Below are 27,835 nucleotides of genomic sequence, written 5' to 3'. Positions count from 1 at the left end.
TAAAAAAAAAAAAAAAAAAAAAGACATGGGGTTGATGCATAAATTTAAAGGAGAGATTCCGAGATTTATTTATTTATTTGTTTTTTTTTTTATTTTGATTTTTTTTTTTTGTTTTTTTTTTTTCACATTAATATCAAGAGTAAAGGATTTTTTCTGTGTGTCTCTTCTCGCCCATTTTAGTGCTTTCTGTATTAGAAGGAGATGAAACAGAGAGACAGGAAGAGGAAGGAGGGGAGACTGAGATAGAGTGAGAGATAGATTATAAAAAGGGGGAGGGGGAGGGAGAGGAAGAGAGTGGGGGGGAGGGAGAGGAAGAGAGAGATTTGGGGGAGAAGGAGAGGGGGAAGGGGAGGAGAGGAAAGGAAAAGGGAAAAGGAAGAGGAAGAAAGGAGGGAAAAAACAAAAAAAAAGAAAGCAAAAAAGAAAGAAAACGAAAGAAAAAACTTTCATAAACTATGAGAGAGGGGAGAAAAAAGAGAGAGAGAGAGAGAGGAAAGGGGAAGAGGAGAGAGGAGACGAGAAAAAGGAGAGAGAGACGAGAGAGAAGGAGAGTGAGAGAGATGAGAGAGAGAGGAGAGAGAGAGAGGGGGGGGGGGGGAGGAGAGATGGGGGTAAGAGGGGAGTAGAGAGTGAAAAACAGGGTGACTAAAAGCACGAGAGGCACCAGATGCCCGACTGGCTGCATTCACTCCGGCTATTTTTTGGATATGAGCGACCTGGGGAGAGGAGAGAGGAGTTGAGAGAATAAAAGAGTGAGAAAGAAAGAGGAAGCGAGGAGAGAGCGAAAGAAGAGAGAGGAGAGCAAGAGGACAGAGAAAAGGCGAGAGAGACAGGAGAGAGCGAGAGAGTCGATGAGAGAGGAGGAGACAGGAGAGAGAGCGAGGGGAGGACAAGGAGAGAGGAGGGGAGAGAGATGAGAGGAGAGAGGGAGAGAGGGACGAGATAGAGAGAGAGAGAGGCGAAGATAGAGGAGAGGAGAGCGAAGACAGAGAGAGAGAAGAGGGGCGGTGAGAGGGGCGGAGGAGATAGAGAGAGGGGAGGCGAGATAGAGAGAGAGAGGCGAAGATAGAGAGAGAGAGAGCGAGATAGGAGGAGAGAGCGGGGATAGAAGAAGAGAGAGACGAGAGAGAGAGGAGAGCGAGGAGAGAGTGAGGAGTGAGAGGTGAGGGGTGAGAGAGTGAGAGAGGAGGGAGACGAGAGAAGAGAGAGAGAAGGAGAGAGAGGGAGGGAGAGAGAAGAGAAGACGGAGAGAGAGAAGAGGAGAGAGAGAGAGAGAGAGATTGAGGAGAGACAGAGCGTGGGAGAGAGAAAGAGAGAAATCAATACATACATATTATATTCATGCAGCATTTTATGCATGGGCAAGCATGCATAATACATGCTACTACATGCATGCATCATTTCATGCATACATACATGCCTACATACATGCCCTACATGCTGATACATAATGCATACATACATACATCATACATGCATATATGATCATACTATATAGTGTATGCATTTTATGCCACATAGATACATACACCAAAAACGTTTATAAGCATTCATATATTATATGTATATATATAATATATATATATATATATATATTATACATTACACATATGAGTTACACAATAAACATATGCATCATATATACATTTACGAAATAGATACAGATTCATGTATGCATGGAAAAAAAAAATTTTAATACTAATTAGATAGACAAAGATTTATGAATAGATAGTAGTATCCTCTCTCCTCTCTCACTTTCTCTCCTCTCTCTTTCTTTTCTCTCTCTCTCTTTTTTCTTTCTCTCTTTCTCTCTCTCTCTCTCTCTCTTTCTCTCTCTCTCTCTCCTTCTCTCTCTTTTTTCTCTCTCTTCCCATTTTATATATATATTATATATATTTATTATATATTTATATATATATATAAATATAAAAAAAATGGAGAGAGAGGAAAGAGAGCGAAAGAGGGAGGGGAGAGAGCGGAAAGAGATCAGAGAGAGAGAGAGAGAGGAGAGAGAGAGAGAGAGAAGAGAGGAGAGAGAGAGAGGAGAGATAAAGAGAGATAAAGGAGCGAGGAAAAGATAGGGGAAAAAAGGGCGAGGGCGCCGAGAGGAACAGGGGAAGGGGGGGGGGTGAGTAAAAAGGGAAAAGGACAGGGAGGAAGGAGGAAGGGAGGGAGGGTTTGGGGAGGGGGGAGAGCCTGGGAAGGGGGAAAGGGGGGGGGGGGAGGGGGGGAAGGGGGGGGGGCGGGAAAAGGGGGGTATGGGGGCGACGTAGGGGTAGCGAAGGGGGGTATGGGGGCCCACGTAGGGGTTTTGCGATGGGGGGGGGGGCCGTGGGGTAGCGAAGGGGGGGGGGGCGCCTAGGGGTTTGCAAGGGGGGGAGTTTGAGGTCGTTCTTCTCAGTCGTCCTCCCTAATTCTATTTTAAGCGACGTCGTTCGTGTTACGGGGTCTCCTACACGTTCATTCTGGCGTCACCCCTACCCCTACCCCTGGCACTTCCCCTGGCACTTCAGGCACTGGTCCCTACCCGGCATAACCCCGCCCACTGGCCCCTCCCCTGGCCTGCCCTACCCGTGGCACTGGTCCTTACCCCTTGGTGTGTCCCTGGGTGTGTCCCTGCCCCCTACCCCCTGCCCACCCGTTTCCCTGTCTCATGCCTCTCTTCCTATGCTCCATTACGCGTTTTTTTTCCTTCTTCCTCTTCCGTATTCCTTCTCTTGTACTCCTCCCTCTTTTTCCCTTTTCCCTCCTTTTTCCTTTTCTTTTTTTTTTCCTACCCCTTCTTCTTTCCTCTTCCTTCTTCTCCCCCTTCCTCCCCTTCTTCCCTCCCCCTCCTCCTCCTTTTCCTCCTTCCTTTCCCCCCCCCTCCTCCTCCTTTTTTTTTTCTTTTTTTTTTTTTTTCCTTTTTTTTTTCCTCCCCCTTTTTTTTTCCTTTTTTTTTTTTTCCTTTTTTTCCATTTTTCCTTTTTTTTCCCCCCATTCTTATTTTTCCCCCCCCCTTTCTCCTCCGCCTCCATTCTTATTTCCCCCCTTCCCCCCTCCTCCTCTCTTTTATATTTTCTTTTTCCTCCCCCCCTCCCCCTCCTCCCCCTCCCCCCCCTTTTTATTTTCCCCTCCCCCCTCCTCTCCCCCCTCCTCCTCACTCCCCTCCTCATTTTATCTTCCTATTTCCCTTCCTTCCCCCTCCCCCTCTTCCTTTCATCTCCTTCCCGTTTCCTTTCTAAAACTCCTTTTTTCTTTCATCCCCTATCTCTCTTTTTCCCCCCTTCTCTGCTGTCCTTTTGGGCTCTTTCTCTTCCCTATCTCCCTCTTGCCCCTAATCATTTTCCCTCTTTCCCCTTCCCTCCATTTCTCTTTCTCTTCCCCTCCTTTTCCTCTGCTCTCCCTCCCCTCCTTTCTTCCCCCCCGGTTCCCCTCTCTTCCCTCAGCATTTCCCCTTCCCTTCCCTCTTCCCACCCCCATTTCCCCCTTATTCCAATCCCATTTCCTCCACTCCTTCTTCACCTTCCCTCCTTCCTTCCCCCTCCCTCTCCTCCTCCTCCTCCCCTCCCCCTCCTCTATTTCCCTTCTTTTCCCCCCCTTTCCCCCCTCCTTTCCCCCCCTGTTTCCCCTCTCTTCTTCCCCTTCCCCCCCTCCCCCTCTTCCTCCCCTTTTCCTCCTCCCCTCCCATTTCCCCTCTCTCTCCCCTTCCCCCTCCCTCCCCTCCTCCATTTCCCCTTTTTTCCCCCCCCTCCCCCCCCCCCCCTTCTCTTTAAAATGCCATACCTTGTGGGGTTTCTGCAGAGGTATGAGTGTTCCTGCGTCTTTAAACTTTTATGGGGTGCCAAGCGGGTGGGGGAGAAAAAGGGGGGGTGGGGGAGGAAAAGGGAGGGGGGTGGGGGAGAGGGGGTGGGTCGGGAAAAAGATGGGGAGGGGACGCAAGTGGGTTGGGGGGAGGAGGTCTTACTTTACTTGTTATTCTTGCATTTTTAATAATGTCTTCTCGTTTCTGATTTTTTTTGTTTTTTGTTTTTTTTTTTCCTTTCGTTTTTGCTGCATATTTTTTTCACATTATCTTCTTCTTTCTTCTCCTTCTTTTCCTTCTTAAACGCCATCATTTTTATTCCCCCCTCTCCTCCTTACCCCGTTTCCTTTTTTTTTTGTCTTCTTATCCCCTGCTTCGTCTTGCTTCTATGATAAATCCTGTACATTTTTACTTTTATGATATAATGTTTTCTTCATTTTCCCCCGTTCCCGTTTTTATTCGTTCTTTTGTTGTCTGTTTTTGTCTCTGTTGCTTCGTCTTTGTTTTTTCTGGTCCTTCTGTCTGTTTTTGTCTCTCTTTCTCTCTTCCCCTCCTCTCTCTCTCCTCTCTCTCTCTCTCTCTCTCTTCTCTTCCTCTCTCTTTTCTCGCTCGCTCTCTCTCTTATCTATTACTATTATCTATCTATCTATCATCCATCCAATCTATCCATCTATTAAATTTTCCATCTACCTCCATTACCCATTTCTATCTTACCCCTACCTCCCCTTCTCTCCCACTATCTAAAATAATTTTCTATCTTTCCTCTCTCCCCCTTTACTCTTCTTCCTTTTTCCCTCTTAGTTTAGAAATAGAAGCAGAGGATAACAGGAAATAAACGAGAACGACCTTGATATTTGCTACGCCTTTGGGGGGGGGAGGGGGGGGGGGGGGGGGGGGGGTGGAGGGGAGGGGAAAGGGAGGGGAGGGGAAGGGGGGGGGGAGGGGGGAAGGGGGGGGAGGGGGAGGGGAAGGGGAGGGGGGGGAGGGGAGGGGAGGGGAGGAGGAGGGGGAGGAGGGGGGAAAGGGGAGGAGGGGGAGGGGAGGAGGGGAGGAGGAGGAGGAGGGGAGGGGAGGGGAGGGGGGGAAGGGGGAAGGGGGAAAAAGAAAAAGAAAGGGGGGAGGGGGGGGTTTAGGAAGGGGAGGAGGAAGGGGACAAGAGAGACATGGATAAAATTTTATTCTTCTGTGGTGTGTGGTCCGTGCGCAATTTATGCGTGTGTGCGTAAATGGTTCCCGTTTTATGCACTGATTATGCATGTGTATTAATGTATTTATTTTTCGCTCGCGCGGCGGCGGGGGTGTTATGTGTGGGGGTGGTGTGGTTTGTGGTGTGTTTTTGGATGTGTTGTGTGTGCGTGTGTGTGTTTTTAAATGTAAGATTTGTTTGTTTGGTTGCGTGAGGTATAACAAGAATAACATCTTGTAGGTTTGTTAGGAACAGCTGTTCGCAAAGGAAAAACGCCCTAAAATTTCCCTTTCCCCAAGCCCCCCCCCACCCCCCTTCTCCTCTCTCTCATTTTTTCTTTCCCCTCTCTCTTCTCCTCTCCTTCTCTCTCTCTCTCTCCTCTCCTCTCTCTCTTCTCCTCTCTCCTCTCTCTCTCTCTCTTCAAAGAATTGTTTCCCGAAAAGGCATTGAAAAAAAAAGTACCAACTGTAGAATTGTATATGATGTGATATAAAATACAGTTATGAATTCGATAAATTAGAAAAATGATTTTAATAAAAACTTGTAAACAAAACTTTCTTTTCATGTTTTACGAACAGGCGTAGTTACAATTTCACATCAATACAGATTTTGATACAAAAGTAAAAAAATTTTTAATAAAAATAGACAGAAACTAAAATTTTAAATTTTTACAGTTGCAGTAGCGAGAGAAACAAACACCCCAAACAAAACATTGAAACAGCCTGACAAAAAAAATTTTAACAAAATAAATGAATAACAAAATATTGGATTAAAAACTTTAAATTTTTAAACCCAGCCAAATATCTAAAAAAAAAAAAAGATTTTTAAACCCCCAGCCTCTCTCTCCCTCCGACAGTTTGGGAAAGATCTAAAAACCCCAATAATAGAAATGAACAAAAAAAAAAAAAAAACAAAAAAAATAAATTTAAAAAAAACATCTAAAACAAACAAACAAACAAAATAAGGGAAAAACTAACCAAACCCAAATATCAAAAAACTAAAAGTTTTTAAACCCCGCCTCTCTCCCCCCCCCGACAGTTCTGGGAAGTGATCAGCGACGAGCAGGCACGACCCCGCAGGCCAGTACAACGGAGAGAGCGACATCACTGGAAAGGGAAAACGTCCTACTACAATGAACCCCTGGTACAATGGGGGTGGGAGGAGGCTAAATTGTGCTTGAAAACCCACCTGCCTGCCTGCCCGCCCTGCCTTTCCCCGCCTGAAAACCTGCGGAACGGGAAGCAAGGAGGGGCGCCGGCGGAAAGGAAAAGGAGAATCGGCTATAATGGATTTTTTTTTTTTTTTTTTTTTTTTTGGGTTTTATGTGTTCTTTGTTTGTGTTTTTTGTTTGATTTTTTTTTATTGACTTACATATATTTTTTGTTTTTGGTTAAATTTTTTTGTTGTTTTACTTGCTATATTTTTTTTTGTTTAATTTTTTTTTGATGAATGAAATTTTGGATATTACCCTCAGAACTGTTTTTTTAAAAAATGTTAAAGTTCATTTTTAATTTTTTTGTTTTTTGATTAAATTTTTAATAAATCTCTTCTCCCTCCCCTTATCCCCCTTCCCCCTCTTCCCTCTCTTCTATCGCCTCACCCCCCTCCCTCCGACCTCCTCTTCCTTCCCTCTCCTTTCCCTCCTTCCCTCCTACCCCCTTCATCTCTACCCTCCACCCCCTACTCTCAACCCCTCTTACATCCTCCCCCTCCCCTACCCTCTCTTATATCCCCCTCACCCCTTATCCCCCACTCCCCTTCCCTCCCCTCCCCCCCCATACCCTTTTTTTTATCCCCCCTCCCCCATAATCCTCTCACCCCTTCCTCCAACCCCCTCTCCTCCTCTCCTCCTCCCCCTCCAGGCAACAACTGGGCCAAGGGTCACTACACGGAGGGCGCGAGCTCGTCGACTCCGTGATGGACGTGATGCGGAAGGAGGCCGAGAACTGCGACTGCCTGCAGGGGTTCCAGCTCACGCACTCCCTCGGGGGGGGCACGGGCTCGGGCATGGGCACGCTCCTCATCTCCAAGATCAGGGAGGAATACCCCGACAGGATCATGAACACGTTCTCCGTCATACCGAGTCCTAAGGTAGGGTTTTGGGGTGGGTGGGGGTGGGGTTGAGGGTGGGGCGGGGTGGGTTGAGGGTGGGGGTGGATGGGGGAAGTAGTTGAATCAGGTACGTATGTGTATATAATAATAAATGAATAGATAAATGAATAAATAAATTAATAAATATATATGTGTGTGTGTGTGTCTGTGTGCGTAAATAAATAAATGTGTGTATATATATATATGAATAGGGAAAATAAGTAACTAAATAGATAAATAAGTGTATATATACATATATGTATATATATTCATATATCCACATATAATATATAATATATATATATATATATATATATATATATATATATAGAGAGAGAGAGAGAGAGAGAGAGAGAGAGAGAGAGAGAGAGAGAGAGAGAGAGAATCAGACAGAATAAGAGAAAAAATGAGACAAGCGCAAGCGAATCAAACCCAACCAACTCAATGAAGATCGAAGCGTTTCGACCCCCTTTCCACCGACTCGAAAAACCTCCCATCCTCCTCAAAATAGACAAAAATATCCACCTGCAACATTCATCCACTTATCCACAGGTCTCAGACACGGTAGTGGAACCATACAACGCCACGCTCTCAGTCCACCAGCTGGTCGAAAACACAGACGAGACCTTCTGCATAGATAACGAGGCTTTGTACGACATCTGCTTCAGAACTTTGAAACTCACCTCTCCTTCCTATGGCGACCTGAATCACCTCGTGTCCGTAAGTGTATAGGCCTATGAGTCTCTGTTTATGTGTTATTTAGGTGTTTGTTTTTTGTCTGTAGTGTAGTATTTTGAGTTTTGTTTGTTTGTGTTTAGTTTAGTTGTTCGGTTTAGGTGGTGTTATTGTTCGTTGGGTTTATGGAGAATTTTCATGTTGGGATCCACTTGATCAATAGTTTTTGTTTTGTTTTTTGTTTTATTAAATTCCATGTGTATTGTTTGTGTTTCTTTTAGAATTCGCATTGAGAGTAGTACAATTTTTGCCCCTAGAATATGTATTAAAATTAGTATTTGTATGAGTGTTCGTAATAGTACCAGTTCTCGTGTTAGTATAAGTACTGAAACTAGTATTAATCTGTATCAGATATATTATGAGAAAAGGGACCATCATTAGCATTAGCATTACCTCTAATACTAACATTACCGCTAATTATAGTGCCAGTAATAATGTTTGTTATTGCATCACTGATATTGCATTTGCTATTGATTTTACTATCGCTTTACCAATATCATTTTTAATTGCATCACTGACGAAATTTTGGTTATTACATCACTGACATTTCTTATCACTGCATCGCCGATATGATTTAGTCACTGTATTACCCATATCGATTTTGTTATTCTCTTGACATTGCACTAACCCCTACTCTTCCCTTTTCTTATGTTAATACTCAACGGCCCGATTCCAGGTAACACTGTAGTATTGGCCTAACTACCAACTTTCCCTTCATCTGTTAATACTCTACGTCCCGATTCCAGGTAACACTAGTATTGGCCTAACTACTGACCTTCCCTTCATCTGTTAATACTCTACGTCCCGATTCCAGGTAACACTAGTATTGGCCTAACTACTGACCTTCCCTTCATCTGTTAATACTCTACGTCCCTATTGCAGGTAACAATGTCCGGGGTGACCACATGCCTCAGGTTCCCAGGCCAGCTCAACGCAGATCTCAGGAAGTTAGCAGTTAACATGGTTCCTTTCCCGCGTCTTCACTTCTTCATGCCAGGCTTCGCGCCTCTCACCTCCAGAGGGTAAGTTTTTGGAGTGGGGACGAGGGGAGGGGATGAAGGGGGGGGGGGGTCGAAAGGCGTGTCCGAGGGGAGGCGAGGTTAAGGTGGTGGGGTTAGGGAAATGGGGATAGGGGAGTGATTAGAAGGGGGGGGGGGAGATGGAACTGGTTGTTGTAGGATTTTTTTCTCTCTCTTTTTCTTACTGCTCCCCGCCTTCGCTTCTCTTCCTCCAACCTCTTTCTCTCTCTCTCTCTCTCTCTCTCTCTCTCTCTCTCTCTCTCTCTCTCTCTCTCTCTCTCTCTCTCTCTCTCTCTCTCTCTCTCTCTCTCTCTGACCTCAATAACAAAACTAGAAATTCATTACTTGAAATTTGAAATATACAGTTGAAATTCTCCCTCCCCCTCATAGTACACTTCATCTTGCAATATACTATGACGCCTCCATTGATTCTCATGGCATTGGCATAATGATTCCTGATATAGATCTTAAGCAAGTGTGCGAATTTCCATTGATGAAGAAAAACGGATCTGGTACTTTGTGGCAGTACAAAAGTATAAAAGACATCAGATATGAACAAACCCTATACAGTCAATAATGGACTATCGGAGTCAGCAGGATAGGCAACTAGGAGACTGGGTAACGCATAGGATATCGGTACACTATGCAATATGTATGGGATGCGATTTTGGAAGTAAAATCAATTTCGTATCGCCACTGCAAAATGTGCAAGGCACCCACTTTACTTTGTTGCACGAAAACTGCAGCCTATCGATCAAATAGCACTGTATAGAATATAACGTTTTGATTAAATTAACTTTATCATAGAGATTGGTCTCGTCTGTGATATGTTTAGTAATATAAGATTTTTTTCCAAAGACCAAGTGAAATGTGAATAATGCTAACACAATGGCACAAACCTTCATACATGGACGTTTGACTGTTAGCCCTCTGCATAAAAAAGAAGCACAGCCAGTTTAATGATTGCTTTGACATCTTACCCCTGGCTTTTTCCGGGACACGTACACTGTTCTGCCAATAAATCTTATCAAATCAAATCTCTCTCACATTTTCCCTCTCTCCTTCCCTCAGATCTCAGAGTTACCGCGCCCTCACTGTCCCCGAACTCACCCAGCAGATGTTTGACAGTAAAAACATGATGACCGCCTGCGATCCTCGACACGGCCGCTACCTCACCGTGGCCGCCATCTTCAGAGGCCGGATGTCCATGAAGGAGGTCGATGAACAGATGCTCTCCGTTCAGAATAAGAATTCCAGGTGAGGCCTTTGTTGTCATTAGATGGGGTCCAGGTGAGTTTTTGTTGTTGTTAGAAGAATAATAGGTGATTCCTTTGTTGTCATTAGATGGATTCCAGGTGAGTTCTTGTTGTTATTAGAAGAATTCCAGGTGAATTTTTGTTGTTATTAGAAGAATCCCAGGTGGGTTTGTGTCCTTAAAGTTGGTCCTTTCCGTTCAGAACAGGAATTCCAGGTGAGTTTTTATTCCCAGGTGGTTTCAAAGTTTATGAATGTGGCAGGTGACCATAACAATGATTCGAGGTAAGTTCTTTGTTGCCATATAATCATTCTAGGTGAGTTATCTGTTGTTATTAGGATTCTAGGTCAGGTATTTGCTGTAATAAAAAAATCCAGGCAAGGTATTTGTTGTTATTAGAAGAATTCCAGGTGAGTTTATATTCGTGAAAGAGGTAAAGGAACAGTTCTTCTCCGTTCAGAACAACAATCACAGGCGAGGTAATTTTAAAATTATTATCAAGGTGATTTTAGTGCCTAAGAAGGTGGTAGATGGACAGAACATTGTTTGTTATTTGTACTTGTTTTGTTTTGTTTTTGTTATTTTCGTTGGATTTCGTTTAATTGATTCAGTTATTCATTGTTATTTGTTATTTTCGTTGTTATGTTCACTCAAGAAATTTCTCCAAGTAGTATGTCCTTTTGTTATCATTTATCTTCGTCTTTTATCTTATTTTCCCCTTCTCTTCTCATTTACTTCGTACATTACACTTCCTTTTCTATTTTATGACTTTTATTTAATACCCCCATCTTTATCATTATCTATTCACTGTCTCCGTCATTTCACTTATTATCATATTCTTGTATATTATTTTTCTTGCAATTTCCGCATGGTTCCTTTTATCTATCTTCTTTATTACTTATTTGTATTATCTGCATCTTTATCATTGTTCTTCATTTCTATATATTTTTTATTCTATCTTATTCTTAACTCTTCTTTTTCCCTGCAATATCCGCAGTTACTTCGTGGAATGGATCCCCAATAATTATCCATCTATCTATTTCCTAATCATCTATTATCTCTATTTTCACCAAAATCCATTCAATATCTCCATCATTCCACTAATTACCTCTTTATTATCATTTTTTCTTCTCTATTCCTCCCGCAGTTACTTCGTGGAATGGATCCCGAATAACGTGAAAGTGGCAGTGTGTGACATTCCACCGCGAGGACTCAAGATGTCTGCCACTTTTATCGGAAACTCCACCGCTATTCAGGAGATCTTCAAGGTGGGTCTGGGAGGAAGGAAGGAGGGGGGGAGGAAGAGGGGGAGAGGCATGGGTGTTAGGGGAAGGAGGGAGGGGGAGAAGGGGAAAGGGAAGGAAGGGGGAGGGGGAGAGGCATGGGTGTTGGGGGTAGGAGGGAGTGGGGGGAGGCAAGGGTGTTGGGGGAAGGAGGGAGGGGGAGAAGGTGAAAAGGAAGGAAGGGGGGAGGGGAAGGAGGGAGGGGGAGAGGCATGGGTGTTCGGGGAAGGAGGGAGTGGAGGGAGGCATGGGTGTTGGGGGAAAGAGGGAGGGGGAGAGGCATGGGTGTTGGCGGTAGGAGGGAGTGGGGAGAGGCAAGGGTGTTGGGGGAAGGAGGGAGGGGGGGAGGCATGGGTGTTGGGGGAAGGAGGGAGGGGGAGAAGGGGAGAAGGAAGGAGGGGGTTGAGGGGTGAAGGAAGGGGAGGAAGAGGGAAGGAGTGAGGGGGAGAAAGGAGAGGAAGGAAAGAAGGGGGAGAAATAGGGAAGGAAGGAAGGAGAGAAGCGTTGGTGGCAGAGGGAGGGAGGGAAGGAGGGAAGGAAGGGGAGAAAAAAAAGGATGGTAGGAAGGAAGAAGGATGGGAAGGGGGGGAGGAGAAGGAAGGGGAGAGAGGAGAGAGAAAGGGAGATAAGGAAGAGAGGAGAAGGGTGTGTAAAGGAAAGGGGAAAAAACGAGTTGGGGATTGGAGAAGGAGGGAGGGAGGGAAGGAAGGAAGGAGGTGAAAAGGGAAGGAGGATGAGGAGAGAGGAAGGAGGGAGTGGAGGGGAAGGAGGGAGGGAAGAGACGCGAAAAGGGAAGGAGGGGGAGGAGGGAAGGGAAATGAAGGAAGGAAGAAGGCTTAAGGAAGAAGGGAAAACGGACGGAGGGAAGGTAATGAAGGAAGGAAGGAAGGGGGAAGATAGGGGAGGGAGGGGGATAGTGAGGGAAGGCAGGAAGAGAAGAGAAAGAGGGAGAAGGGGGTGCTAAAGGAGGGAGAAGGGGAAAGGAGGTAAGAGGGAGGAAGAAGGAGGCAAGAAGCAGGGAGGGGGAGGGAAGAGTAAGGAAGAAAGAGAGAAGAACGAGGGAAAACGAAGGAAGAGGAAAGGAGGGGGAGGGAGGGGGGGAAAGAGAGAAAGGAGGGAAGAGGGAATAAGGAATATATATATATGTGTGTGTGTGTGTATTTTTGTATATATTTATGTATATATGTATTTATAAGTTATATACATATGCTTATTTCCGTCTCTCTTTCCATCATTCGTATCACCCCATTCTCATTCTTTCTCTTTCTTCCTCGTCTCCCCAACAGCGCATTTCCGAGCAGTTCACAGCCATGTTCCGGCGAAAAGCTTTCCTCCACTGGTACACGGGCGAAGGCATGGACGAGATGGAGTTCACCGAGGCCGAGTCGAACATGAACGACTTAGTATCGGAGTACCAACAATACCAGGAAGCCACGGCAGAGGACGAGGATTTCTTAGACGAAGAGGAGGCTGAGGAGGAGCTTGTGGAGGAGCAGTAGATAGGATGTTGAGTGAGAGAGAGAGAGAGGAGGAAAAAAAGGAGAGAGAGAGAGAGGAGGAAAAGAGGAGAGGGAGAGGAGGAAAACAGGAGAGAGAGAGAGAGAGAGAGAGAGAGAGAGAGAGAGAGAGAGAGAGAGAGAGAGAGAGAGAGAGAGAGAGAGAGAGAGAGAGAGAGAGAGAGAAAGGAGGAGAGAGAGAGAGATTGTAGGTGAGAATGTGAGAGAAAGGGAGAGGATGTGAAGACGAGGAGGAAAAAGGAAAAAGTTAAAAATGTAAATAACGAGATCCTTGTTTCGGTTGAGAGAGAAATAAAGAAAAGAAAAAAATAGAAGAGAAAGAAAGAGAGAGAGAGAATGTGTCAAGGAATCTAGGTTGATTCTCTGCTTCTTGCAAGAAATCAACTTGATTTAATGGATGAGTCGAAAGCAATGTATGCATTTGAAAGATCTTGATTTTGAGAGAACTTTGAGAGAGAGAATAAAGGGATTTCCAAGAACTTAGATAATAACTTGATTTTGATTAAGAGTCATGAAAAACAAAATGATTATAAAATGTGGGAACGGATGAACACAAAATCGTTGTAATATAAAGTTGTAATGAGGGGAAATAGAGGTGGGATTCAAAGAAAATAATAATAATACAAGAAGAATACTTATTCTAGTCATTACTAATATGCACAGGACATATTTTGTAATGAGAACCGAGAGGTCATCATCACACATTCATCACTCAAAGTTTTTTTTTTAATTACGAGTTCATAACTTATTCCATTGTGTAACAAAGATCCAGCGAGATGATATGATCTGGTTAAAAAAGATAGTAATTAAAAAAAAATCAAGATCATATAATCAATTCTATAAAGTCCTTTTTGATTTCTTTGTATCATTTACATGCTGCTCTTTATACCGTACACTACATGTGCCTTATACAAGAGTCCATAAAATGATCCATTTTAGCCAAGTTCCTAAACAAAACAAAAAAAAAATAACTCAAAAAATTGTATATTTTTTTTCTGTATTAGTTCCCGAATACTTAATTGTTTGACGATAGCATTCATAAGTCATCGTGTTATGACGAGTGCATTTGTCATGTCAAATACGCGCTCTTCGATCAAAGAAAATCATGTATTTCCAATGGCCTTTGTCACTACTGAATGTATGACTGCTGAATCACGTGTTGTATGCCCTGGTGCTCCGAGTCAAAAGATTGATTTTCTTTTTTGTTTTTTTTGTTTTTTTTTTTCCTCAACTAGAATTATTTTGTTAATTTGGAATAAAAACACTTGAAGTTCGCGTTGGTTTTATTTCATTCATTATATGTGAAGGGGAAAAAGAAACTTTTAGTGAAGATTTGAAGATCTGTGAACCGGATTTCAAGATTTCTCCTTCGCAGTTCATAAAGTCTATAATCCAAATGAAAACTATGTCAATATGAGACCTAGAGACTCGCGTAATGCCATACTTTTATTTCGTATTGTGTCGCTGTCTGATATCTATTCATATCTATCTATCTATCAACGTATTTGGAAGCAGAATTATACCAGTAGAGATACTCTTAACGACCGGGACTTTGGTATCTAGAGCAAGAAGGTCACGCATACTAATAGTGATAATATAATGATCGTGGTAATAATCAGGTAATAATGATAATAAATGGTAATAATAATAATAAATGGTAAATTATGATAATAAATAATAATAATAATAAATGGTAAATTATGATAATAAATGATAATAATAATAATAAATGGTAAGTTATGATAATAGATAATAATAATAAAAATAAATGGTAAATTATGATATAAATTATAATAATAATAAATGGTAAATTATGATAATAAATCATAATAATAATAATAAATGATAAATTATGATAAGAAATGATAATGGTAACAGTCAGACAATAATAATGATATAAATTTGCTCTGTGTCGATCGTCATGCTACCTACACAGAGCGACAATTATTCGCCGACAAAGCAAGCGGTATTTGTCGGTCGATGCTAATAAATGCTTCAATCCAACCAGCGCCATCTGGAAACTGTTTCCAGAATCCAGAGCTTATAGTTTGTTGAGCAATATAGATGATTGGATAACAGAGTTGAATACTCTATCAGGCATAGTGTTAACAGAGTCCTGTGTCTCTTATATATGCCTTCATGATGAGAACTGAGCTGCTTGAGAACACAAAAAGGGATATGTTTATTTTAGCACCCCCATTCTCTCTCTCGCTCGCTCTTTGTCTCTCTCTAATTATATCCATAAATCTCCTCCATCTCTCTCTTTCTCAAAAAGAAAGATAATAAGTGAGAGAGAGAAAGAAAGAGAGAGAGAGAGAGCGAGAGAGAGAGAGAGAGAGAGAGAGAGAGAGAGAGAGAGAGAGAGAGAGAGAGAGAGAGAAGAGAGAAGAGAGAAAGAGAAAGAGAGAAGAGAGAAGAGAAGAGAGAGAGAGAGAGAGAGAGAGAGAGAGAGAGAGAGAGAGAGAGAGAGAGAGAGAGAGAGAGAGAGAGAGAGAGGGAGAGGAGAGAGAGAGAGAGAGAGAGAGAGAGAGAGAGAGAGAGAGGGGGGGGGGGAGACCCAGAAGCGTAGTGTGTATGCGAGACTTAACAGAACTGACACTATGCTTTAGAGGAATGGGTACCAAACTCTTTAACACTATCACCTGCTCTAAAACTCTCACTGTCAGCGGAACTATAACACGTCAAACCAACTTTCAGCAAACAGGGAATAAATTCAAGGTTATCACAATAACACCAGGTAAGATCAGAAGAATGGTCAACGGTAATTAAGCCTTAATTATCTGACTGATTAGGTCCTAATGAGTGAGAGGCGGCAGAGGAAACAAAGCCATCGAACTAATTAGCAGCCCAGACGCAAGAAACGGGTGTTCACTAGTGTTATTAGCCCTTTGGTGTTGTTGGCAAGTGGAGGGTGTGCGAAGCCAGCGCTCTTGTGAAGCTTCTTTTGATATTCAAGTCATTAAGGTGAAAAAAGGGAGGCTTTGTTGGATTTTCATGATGAAGGACGAGACGTGACACCGAAGTACTGCTAGAAATGTGCCATGACAGTGTAGAGCTGAATCTATTGCCACACGAAGGCGAAAAAGATTGCCATATCAAAACGCAAACTCATAAAACCAGGCGAGTTAACGCAAGGACTTTTGGATTTTGAACACTTGGGGAAAAAAGCTTTCTTCAGTACCACTATGGCTTAAGCAGTTCATAAACGAAAGGAAGGCGAAAAACTTTGCGTATACAGAAAAAAAAATCAAAATATAGGTCACCCAACCCACTGTCATCTACAATCCTAGTAGAAAGTGGACCCTCAAGCCAGACCAGTTCCTCTTGATGCTGATACTTGGGGAGGGGGGTGGTCCTCTTCTCTTTTTAGAAAGGTTTGCAAGTCTTAGAGGAATAGGTATGTATGTATAATGACCGCACTGAGACTGGGAAAATCTGAAGACATTGTCCAAAGGAGAGGTAAAAGCTACACTAATTGATATCTGTCTATCTATCTTTCTAACTGTCTGTCTATATGTCTATATCTATCTGTCTATCTATATACGATAATAATAATAATACTGATGATAATGATAATAATGATAATAACAATAATGATAATAGTAATGATAATAATAATGATAATAATATGTGCAGGTAAAGAATACCGTCGAGAATATTCTCTCTCTCTCTCTCTCTCTCTCTCTCTCTCTCTCTCTCTCTCTCTCTCTCTCTCTCTCTCTCTCTCTCTCTCTCTCTCTCTCTCTCTCTCTCTCTCTCTCTCTCTCTCTCTCTTTCTCTCTCTCTCTCCCTCTCTCTCTCTCTCTTTCTCCGTCTCTCTCTCTCTGTCCTACTTATTAAGGAAATATATTCATATATTTTTTGGCGAATTCACCGTCGAAATCATATACCTCATTTTCATTCATATATAACACAATATGCATATACCTCTTAGTTATGCTTGTGTGTCTATATGTATATATAGATAAAAAGATAGATAGATAGAAATGTGTGTGTATGTATATATATATATATGTGTAAATATATGTATAAATATGTATATATGTGTATATATATAATGCATATTACATGTGTGTATATATATACATAAATATATATGTATATATATATATATATATATATATATATATATATATATATATATATATATATACACACACACATATGAGAGAGAGAGAGAGAGAGAGAGAGAGAGAGAGAGAGAGAGAGAGCGAGAGAGAGAGAGAGAGAGAGAGAGAGAGAGAGAGAGAGAGAGAGAGAGAGAGAGAGCCAGAGGGAGGGAGAGAGCCAGAGGGAGGGAGGGAGGGACAGAGAGAGAGAGAGAGAGAGAGAGAGAGAGAGAGAGAGAGAGAGAGAGAGAGAGAGAGAGAGAGAGAGAGAGAGAGAGAGAGAGAGAGAGAGAGAGAGAGAGAGAGTGAGAAAGAGAGAGAGAGAGAGAGGATAGGAAGAAAGAAAATACAACTAAAGATAAAAAAAAAAAAAAAATATATATATATATATATATATATATGAGTGAAGTATACAATTTTATTAATCGGCCAGTGGAACATACAAGTATTCATTGATGTTCAATCGAAAACTTATACAATATTACGTTGATAACTCAAATCACATATTTTTAAAATTAAAACTTCGCTCAAAAAAAAGTTTTCCTAGAACTTCACACCGGCAGCGGCAGGTGTCTCAGCAATACAAGGCCACGTTTAAAAAAAAACCCACTTAGAATGCATAGAAACATTACATATATTATCAAAAGAGCATGAATCAATAAGTAATACGATAGTAATTACCATATAAAATTCACACGTAGCTTTTCCCTTTTGCTTTTATCGATGACAGAAGACGGAAATAAGCCAAGCGCTAATTCCAGGTGACGTTCCGGCGGGGGAAAACACAGCCGGTCGAGAGTAAACAAAAGTTACGTTGACCTCGTCACGTAACCTTCTTTATAACACCTGCTGCTCGTGGCGTGACGTGTTCCTTGTGTGTGTGTGTTTTAGTCGTTTTGTTTGCGTAGTTGGAGGAAGGTGAGCATGCCTTGGTTTAATCAACGGGCGTTGATTGGGTGTTATAAGTCGGGTTGATAAGATTTTTTGTGCTGGGTCATGATGCTGGGGATCATTGTATCCGATAGTACGCTGATACTATGGGTATTATGCTGGTTTTTAAGGTTTATATGGTGTGAGAGGTATGGAGTAGGCTTTTGAGGGGCATTATTTTACAATTTTATTGGTTAGTTTCGGGTGATAGTGTGGTCTCTGCGCTTCTCACCCCTGGAAGGCCACTAAACCTCCTCGATGTGTATTCTAGCTATTAAGAGCATCGTCTGGTTCCGGTTATTTTAAGATAAACCTCCAGGAGGGTTTAAAAGCTCACATCTTGAAGGATTTTATTAGTTAAAGGTGTGGTGGCTTTTAACATAGCATTGAGGTTGCAGGAGTCTTCATCAGAGGGAGCTGTAAGCTCTGTTTTTACACATTTAGAATTTGAGAACTGTTGAGTGGTATTGAAACAAGAAGTTCAAATGACATGGAAGGACATAGTGTGTAGATTTGTGAGCTGTGATGAATAATTGCGTAATTTATTAGAATAGTTTCACACAGCCATCTAACTGTTCAATTATATTTTCTTGTTTCAATAATTCTATTGTAATATACATGAATCTGTTGTTTCCCATCCTAAATTATATAATTCAAAATATTTGCGACTTTATGAAGTGATCGCATTATTCTGAGATTGATTCCCTATTGCTCCAGCCACTCCTGGGAATCCACAAACTTTGCCATAGGAACGACAAACCTTCCTTACCTGGGCCAGACCCCCATCCGATCACAGTATTTCCCTTGTGTCAGCTCTGCCCTGGTACCTCAACCAGATTGCTGTGGACTTGCTCTCTGGGAGGCAATTGTCAACAAGCCATTTTCTTCCTTTCACAACTGACTCTATATATCAGTGAACATAAATTTTCCCTTTCGTTATAATAGTATCATTACATATCCTTTAAATGTTTCCCAAAGTACCATATGTCGCACAACTTTCTTATTATCAACTTGCGTAAGACATACCATAGATGAAAAGTGCCTTATTTTCTGTCAATGGGACCATGCAACTGTGTGAAACTGAAACTATACCAGTAATTGTCGGTTTATCTTCAATTTCAGCAAAGTACATATTTTTTATATTTTTTTTCCCTTCAAGTAAAGTTTAATTTCCACTACTTCATACATTACCTGTAAAAATATAGTAAGAGGTAAAAAGGAAATGAGGGGTACAAAATATTTAAGACTTAGGAAAGGCATAACATCTGTGTGCTTGATTATTTCAAGACATATAATTTTGATATTGAATTGATGAAGACAGGAGTGTTGTTTAAGGTACATTTTTCTTTATTATATATAATAGGAATAAAATGTATAAATTCAGAAATTGCATTTTCCAAAGACTGCAGTAGTTTAGCTGTTGACTGCCAATGATATATATATGTAGGAAATCCTGCTTTCATACAGTTGCATGAGGATTTTAATGGAGAATAAGTATTTGTAAATGTTCAGAAAGTTATGGGATGATTAATTGTAATTATTATCATGAATTAGAAATATTTAGCAGTTTTCAGTCATGGGAATATAGATGTAGAATATAGATAGATAGATTTATGATTCTTAAAAGGATTTGTTAATATTTAGTAAGGAAAATATTTTTTTCTTAGTTGATATTTAAGAAAATTGATATTACAATCTTCAACAAGCAATTATTGTTTTTTTTTCTAATGTTATATTTTGTTTTAAGGGGAATTGAAGTCAATATCGGAATTATTTGCAATTGTCAAGTTGCAAGACTAGATTATTTTAAGAAGGTTCAGGAGTAAAAAAAAATAAATGGATGCCAGTGGGTCGTGGACAGAATTGTTTTGGCAAACAGTTGGTAGGTTAAACATACATATTTTTAAAATTTATTGATGCAGTATTAATGTTTTTTTCAGAATTTCTGGAGGTAAGAGCAGCCACACAAAACCATGGCAAGTCATATGGCAAGAGGCATTTCCCGGACCCTTGTCACAATTGCCGCTGTCAAGACTCGGAGAGGAACTAGGTTTGCTGGGTAGGGAAAGGTGTCCTGTTTTTTGCTTATATTATTGTCATTAGCATCACAACCATCAGTGTCATTGTTTGTCTTCATCTTCATCTTTTTCTCTATCTTTCTCTTTATCATCATCTTCATCATTATCATCTTCATCATCATCATCTTCATCATCTTCATCATCTTCATCATCTTCATCATCATCATCATCATCATCATCATCATCATCATCATCATCATCATCATCATCATCATCATCATTATCATTATCATCATCATCATCATCATCATCATCATCATCATCATCATCATCATCATCATCATCATCATCATCATCATCATCATCATCATCATCATCATCATCATCATCATCATCATCATCATCATCTTCATCTTCATCTTCATCTTCATCTTCATCTTCATCTTCATCGGAAAATTTATCATTACTAGTGTTCTCATTTTTATAGCCCTTATTATTAACATCAATAGAATGAATGTTCTATGTTGTTTTTAATCCCCATCACAGATATCTTGGGGCAACCCTGTGTGCATCGGGTGGAGTCCTGCTCTATGCTGCCTGCTCCCAAAATGTCTCCGCCGCCCAGAAAGCCTCGACCATCGACACTTCGCAGTTCATGGCCGCCCCTGTAACAGAGCTGAGCATCCTGGAGAAGAATAAGGAAGACATGAAAGCGAAAATGGAGTTGCTCGTCATGAGGATTCAGGTAAGTTGGGAGGTGGAACGAGGTGGGAAGGAGACGAGGGATGACTTCTAAAATTTGCCACGTTTTTAGCATGCTGTGTTTATTTGGGTATTTTTATGTTTCGTTTGATTTTAATTGTTCACGTGCTTGTTATTTATTTTCTTTTAGTATTTGTAGGTAAGTAATGTAATGATGGAAAGAATTTATTAGTAATTTAATTGTATACTGGAATGAATAGTGGTTCTTGTATGTTAAATCATTGTAGTTTTAAGGTCATATACAGTCATATCAGTGTTTTTGTGATTTACATTTATATATTTAATAATGGATTCATTATAGTAGCCAGGATTCTTACATTGCCCAGCTAGCTGTGATGTACTTGGCATGTTTTTATGATTTTCGAACTCAGATGTTATAATTTCCTCATTCGTATAACTGTAGGAAATATTTCCCTCTTATAAGCCAGGGATTTCTACTATGGTATAAAATTGTCTGCCATCACATGCACAAACCCAAGCAACCTCTTTTGATGTGCAATTTTCAGTCAGAGTTCTGCAGAGCTCTTGAGGAAGAGGAGAGCAGTGGGACCAAGTTCACAGTTGACCGCTGGCGCCGGCACAACCCCAGTGAAGGAGGCGGAATAACGTGTGTCATACAGGATGGCGAGACCTTTGAGAAAGCAGGTGTCAACATAACAGTGATGTCGGCTCCTCTCTCCAAGCAACTGCAGGCAAGCATGAGAGCGAGGTCAGTAGGGCTAGGCTGTTCTTCTGTGCTGCAAGAGGATTTTTTTTTTTTTTATTGTCAGTGTTCTTTTGTGCTTAGGGTTGTTTTTGTGAGTGGATAGATTTTCTTTGTTTACTATTAATCTTACTGTTGATGTTATTTGTTTATTTTTCACAGTGATAGTATATTGGACTTGATAAGTGAAAGGAAATTGTAATATCTACTCTACTCTTGATTTTAGAAATGTGGAGATTCGTTTCAAGGCTGTCTGAAAATAGCAGTATATTTCTGTGTATTTGTATTAACCAAGTAATTTAATCTGGTTAAATCTTCTGCTTTTGTTACACACATTGAGTCAGTTTGCCTTTGTTTAAGAATGCAGGGCCAGGGGCACAAGAATTTAATCCAATTAGGGCACATATTCACCTGCAGGATTCCCCCCCAGTTTTTCACTATAACCTGAATGCATTGTCTAAGGGAACTACCTTCCTGTCCCATTCTTGCAGAGGGAAGGAGTTACCAGAGGACAAGCAGTTCACCTTTTTCGCTGCGGGGATCAGCTCGGTCATCCACCCTCGCAACCCCCACGTCCCGACCATCCACTTCAACTACCGGTACTTCGAGATGCAAGACGAAGACGGCAATAACAAGCATGTGAGTTTTGGGATTGGTTAGGCGTTTGTTGATTTCCGAGGGAAGGTGTTTCGTGAAGGCGTGAAAGAGTGTCTTCATTTTGTTCAGAGTTGTGCTTCTTGGGGATAATGTAGGTAGGTTGATTATTAAGATTGGTGGAATTAGTGTTACTATTTATGTTATTACTATTTTTATTGTTATGATCAGGTCACTTGCTATCTTTATTACTGTGGTTGTTGTTATTGTTGTTGTTTGTGGTGGTGTTTTATTGTTATAATAATAATTATCATTATTATTAATATTATTATTATTATTAGTAGTAGTAGTAGTAGTAGTAGTAGTAGTAGTTATTAGTAATTATTATTAATTCTAGACAGTATCTCTTAACATTATGCACTTTCAGTCCTCACAAAACAGCCCCAATACAGTTTCTTCCCAGTGTAATCCACATGAAAGTACAAATAGGCTCTGTATATGTAACAGGAAAGTTATATGGTTCACACTTCGTAATGCGAGCTTCATCCCTCCCCAGTGGTGGTTTGGTGGTGGCACGGACCTCACCCCATACTTCCTGGAGGAGGATGATGTGCGGCATTTCCACTCCGTCCTGAAATCCTCCTGTGATCGCCATGACCCTCAGTATTATCCCAAATACAAGAAATGGTGTGATGATTATTTCTTTATCAAGTACAGGGGTGAGTAGTTCAGGCTTGTGGAGAATGTGTCAGTATTATTATTATTATTATTATTATTATTATTATTATTATTATTATTATTATTATTATTATTATTATTATTATTATTATTATAATAATTAATTAATTAATTTATTTATTATTATTTTATTTTTAATTATGTTTTTCATGGATTTGGAAATGAAGATAAAATGATAAATTAAATGTTTGGAAATAAAGTTATGCCTATGCAGGCCTATTCCGTATGAGGTTCTCAAACTGTTGTGATATTTGAACAAAAGGCCTATAAGGATTTTTTAGCAAGTCTTTGATTGCTGTTTAACTTGCTTTTTCCTGCAGGAGAGCGGAGGGGTGTTGGAGGTATCTTCTTTGATGACTTGGAAGCAGACAAGCCAGAGGACATCTTCAGCTTCGTCCAAGACTGTGCCGAATCTGTTGTGCCGTCTTATCTCCCACTCGGTAAGTAGCTGTAGATGAAAGGAGCCAGCAAGGGTCACATAGATTCTGTTTTAATTAATCTTGGGGAAAGTAATATGAGTGAATTGTTTGTGGTTACTTCTTGATAAAAGTGAATATATGTGAACACAGTTTTTATATTCTTTGATTATCTTTTTCTTATTGACTTTTTCTCATGCAATGCAGTGAAGAAGCACAGACTAGACCCTGTGTCTGAGGAGGAGAGACGCTGGCAGCTGCTCCGTCGAGGCAGATACGTGGAATTCAATCTTGTATATGACCGTGGTACCAAGTTTGGATTTGCAACGCCCAATGCCCGGATCGAGAGCATCCTCATGTCTCTCCCCTTACATGCTGTGAGTTACTTTGGCATTTGTGTAGAGTGGTTTTAGCGGGTGGTTGATAGGCTGTCTTGCATTGCTGAAGGGCTGAATCTGTAGAGCCATTGCATACGTGATCTTGTAGTGTAAACCATATCTTTATGCTGAAGGTCTGTAGCCAAGAAATTTAACAAATGTAACAAGAATGAAAGATAAAAAATGAATCTATAAAAAGTGTGTTGTTGAATGGTTGTTGTTTGTAGTTAAGTCGTGTATATGGGTGTTATGTATAAGTGTTTTGGATGTGAATGTGTTGTATGCAGTTTATGTGTTTATAGATAGTGATGTAAAGATAAACCAGTTTTATAGAGGGTATATGATTGTTGCTGATATTATGTATATTTTCGTTAAATAACAAATAGATATGCTAAATGTCTGAACATTATGAATGGCGAATATATGTATGTAAATATATCTACAAATGAAATTAGAATTAGTGTGGAATTAGATTTTTGTATGGAGCAGTTTATTTAGGTATAAAAATAATTGTTCCAAATTTCATGATTATACTTCTGATTTTAGTATTTATGGATAAATTGGAAGACATTTCATTAACTCAAAAGTGTTTCAGCATAACATGGGGATCATATAGCTTCAAATTGCAAAATGCAGTCAGATCTCGGGATTCACACATCAGATTCCACGTAAATAGACAGCATCCTCCCCCCCCCCCCCCCCCCATATGAATCAAGATGAATTTTGCTCATGTATTTTATTTGATTTACAGAGATGGGAATACATGCACAGCCCGGAGCCCGATTCCAGAGAAGCAAAACTCACCGAAGTCTTGAAGAATCCTAAGGACTGGGTTTAGGTTACTGGCCCCTGTGTAAACGCTTGAGTGAATGCTGTTAGGATTAGGATCTAAAAAGAAAATACAACTAAGTGGGTTTTGAAAAGATGAGTTATATATCTTCTCTCATGTTCCGGTGAAATGCAGAGAAGGGGTGTTGTGGTGTAATAAAACTATTTCAGTGATGGCTTGTTTCGAGATATTAGGAGTGTGATGGTAATTTTCTTTGTAAATTATTTGCATCGAAAATGCTTGTGCAGTAGCGACTATGAATAGTAATTTTTCAAGTATGTTTGTCTGCAAATGAAGTGAGTCTTAAATGAAGCATCATGAAAGTTGTAGAATTATTGTTGTATTAAAGTGTAGATATTTATTTGGTTAATTCAATAAAATCAAGGGATAGTACCCACATGTTGTAAACAACTTCTCGTAAGCAAACTTTTCCTTTCTTTCATCTTTTTCTTTTCTTTTAACACAGCAAATTATCAAGATAATTCAATGGCGCCAAGATTTTCGGGGAAGGATTGTAAATACCGAGTTGTGAAGTCTCCTTATACTTTTAGATGTATAAAGAAAATTTAATTTATAATTGTAAAGTGAAGAACAAATACTTATTCAGTACTTATAACTTTGCAACATGTTACTTAAGCTTCTGTTGATGTTGATTATTTTCCAGTATTATAAGCACAATTTAACAATGCACTATAAAGTCCTCCAACTCTCCTTGTCTGCAGTACTATAAATGAAGATATATGTTTTTGCACAAAGTGACATTTTAATGGTAAAATAAAGTATGGTTGTGTTTTGCATTATTACAGTCTTCATATATTTTCGGTAATTATTACAGTCTTCACGTATTTTGGGTAGAGCTGTGGTTTAAGAGTGGTGTTTCATATCGCTTTGGATTTCACTTTGAATGATGAAAAAAGAAAGAAAAAAAAAAAACGAGATTTTTTGTATCATCAGGAAAGAAATCCAAGTAGATGATATGGAACTTCCTGAATTATTATTTTTCTTTCTGTAGCTGCATTTCAGAGTCCTGTGTTTATCATGAAATATACAAAATCCTCTGTGTAGTCCATTTCCTTTATTTAGAGTACAAGTCATGGTACAGTCCTGGAAAAATATCTGAATGACAAATTTTATGAATGAGTTGGATTTCTATCAAAGCACTGAGTGAAAGTTAAGAAAATTGGTGAAACTGGTTGGTTATGATACCCCCAGAGTTGCCTTAAACTCACAAAAAATCTAATGGTGCTTTCATAGGTTACATGTGTCTAAATTCAGCACAGCGGCTGTGATTTTGAACATTACCCATGACAGGGAACAGTGTATGTGGATATTGTAAAATATTAAGTGTCATAAAGTGAATATAAAGTGAGTAAGGAAAATATTTAGAACAAGTCTCTCTCTCTTTGCATGTTTTTTTGGCTAAAATAGAGATTATAATTATAATGATAATAAAAATGATGGTAATTATTATTATTATTATTGGATATGTATTGGGAAAGTATAAATAATAACTGGTGTGTATATATGATTCAGTGTTTTTTTCTTTCTTTTTGAATGATTATTTGAATATGGATAAAATTATCTTGGAATATAACTTGACTATTAAATGTTCCAAGTTGGTGTATCTTTTTTTTTTTTTTTGCATGTGGTTTAAAAATCAACAAGAATATTATAAACTTGATTCTACTTATCCCAAGGAGAGAAGTTGCTTTTAGCCTTTAATAAAATGAAATATTCAAAACCAAATTTTGAATATGTAAGTTGTAGGAGAGGATGGACCTTGTGCAAAGAACAGATTTAATGGCCATTGTACAACAGTTTTATAGAAGAAAATCCAGGTGATAGTTAAAGTTTAAGACCTATTAAAAGAAGTTGGTAAATATTCTGTATCTTTCACTCCAGATGCACAAAGTACTTCAAATGCAATTTTAAAAGTCCTATTCTAGATTCTCATTCGATTGATAATGATTATTTTTATGTTTTATGGTAAGATTGTGTTTTTAATAGTGAAATATAACAGCAGTTTAAGATGTCTAGTTTTATAAACAAAATGACTATACTATAAATCTCCATCCTTTGCTCTTCCCTTCTCTGAAATGGTAAAAGCAAAATGGAGTTCCAGATTTTTGAAGCAGTTTATGAATGGCTCGTTTTAAAACCTGTATCTGGATGGCTGTACGTTTTTCCATCCTTTAACACGTATAATTCATCTCCACCCTTTTCAACACAATACTTTACCAAAGTGCTGTATGACCTTCGATGTCTAGCACATTTATTTCTTCTGACCATTAACCAGTATGATTTGTTGAAGATTTGTTAACTGGTTAGATTGAGAAATGTATTTCTTGGATATTTTGTTAACAGAATATGGTTGAAAATCTGTGACCCAAAATTGTTTGTTGATTTATTCATTTGCATAGTGACCACACCCACTTCGTGCACTACAGCCCATGTGTCCCCATGCAATGTTTCTTTCATTTACACACTTTCTGTTGTTCTGTCCCCACTTTAGTCACTGTAGCTCTGCTTTATCTCCCTTGTCCTCCCTTCTCTGGCCCTGGTAGACATCCTTGCAGAATCCCACACCTTCTGCCTTTGATAACTCGTCCTCCTTCCTCTACTGCATACATATCCTCTATTTGATCTAATTCCTTCTAATTCATTCATTCTTTCTTTCTTTCTTTCTTTCTTTCTCTCTCTTTCTCTCTTTCTCTCTTTCTCTCTTATCCCCTGTTTTACCCTATTTTGCTCACCTTCTTTACTCTTTCAGTACCATTCTATCCTAAAGTGCTTTATGACTTTCGACATGTTGCATATTTAATCATTAACGAAACACACTCTTAATCCTTTTTGTTGCTTTACCTTGCTATAGGACCTTTGATGTCCAGCATATTTATTTGCTTTTTAACCATTAACCATTATTGGTCTGTTTTTGCCATGTGCAGTTACAAAGTTTGGGACATGTCAGAAGTTAGGTAAATGGCCTTGAAGGAATTTATTACATTGAGTTATTATTGTATACATTTATACAACTTAAAGAACATTTGTGTTAATGTTCATTGTTATTATTATTCCTTTTACAAATTTTGTAAGTTCTTTTCTATCATCAACTCTGACTGGCATAATTTTTCACAATGTGTCTTGATGTATGATGTGCTTCTGTCGGTAGTTGCAATAAAATTATAAATTTGTTCTATGGAAATGGCAAACTCGTGCTATTTCATTATTAAAACAAGTTGTAGAGGAAAGGTAGGGTTTGTCTTGTGAAAGGTTTATAGAATATTTTTTGTGTTTTGCATTTCTTACTATTCTTTTAATTTTTTTTATTTTTTTTTATTTATATATTTTTATAATTTGATTTTATAGTAAATTATTGTATTATTATATTTTGTGTGTGATTCATGAATTTATTGTTAGTAATGTTTTTATGATAATTTATTGTTAAGTTTGTAAGTTAAATAATTTACATGAATTTTAATAATGCTCCTG

The 27,835-nt window shown here is 39.6% G+C and overlaps 1 protein-coding gene and 1 pseudogene across 2 annotated transcripts; both read left to right on the top strand.

The window, feature by feature from the left end:
* Positions 1-12,922, top strand: part of LOC125026648 — a 32,732-nt pseudogene extending 19,810 nt beyond the window's left edge.
* Positions 12,923-17,730: 4,808 nt separating this feature from the next.
* Positions 17,731-25,304, top strand: LOC125026459 (oxygen-dependent coproporphyrinogen-III oxidase-like). 2 transcript variants are annotated; one of them, XM_047614921.1, is made up of 9 exons: positions 17,731-17,897; positions 19,850-19,968; positions 20,474-20,672; positions 21,196-21,398; positions 21,884-22,031; positions 22,543-22,705; positions 23,045-23,164; positions 23,348-23,517; positions 24,269-25,304. In XM_047614921.1, exons 2-9 carry the CDS (start codon positions 19,883-19,885, stop codon positions 24,353-24,355), a joined length of 1,176 nt encoding a protein of 391 aa, XP_047470877.1. In that variant the 5' UTR covers positions 17,731-17,897; positions 19,850-19,882; the 3' UTR covers positions 24,356-25,304. The 2 variants fall into 2 exon arrangements, with proteins under 2 accessions (XP_047470877.1, XP_047470878.1); XM_047614922.1 differs by lacking the exon at positions 17,731-17,897 and adding an exon at positions 17,931-18,058.
* The last annotated feature ends 2,531 nt before the right edge of the window (positions 25,305-27,835 follow it).

The sequence above is a fragment of the Penaeus chinensis genome, chromosome 6, assembly GCF_019202785.1.
Source record: "Penaeus chinensis breed Huanghai No. 1 chromosome 6, ASM1920278v2, whole genome shotgun sequence".
Taxonomy (NCBI): Eukaryota; Metazoa; Arthropoda; class Malacostraca; order Decapoda; family Penaeidae; genus Penaeus; species Penaeus chinensis.
This window is presented reverse-complemented; position numbering and strand designations above follow the sequence as displayed.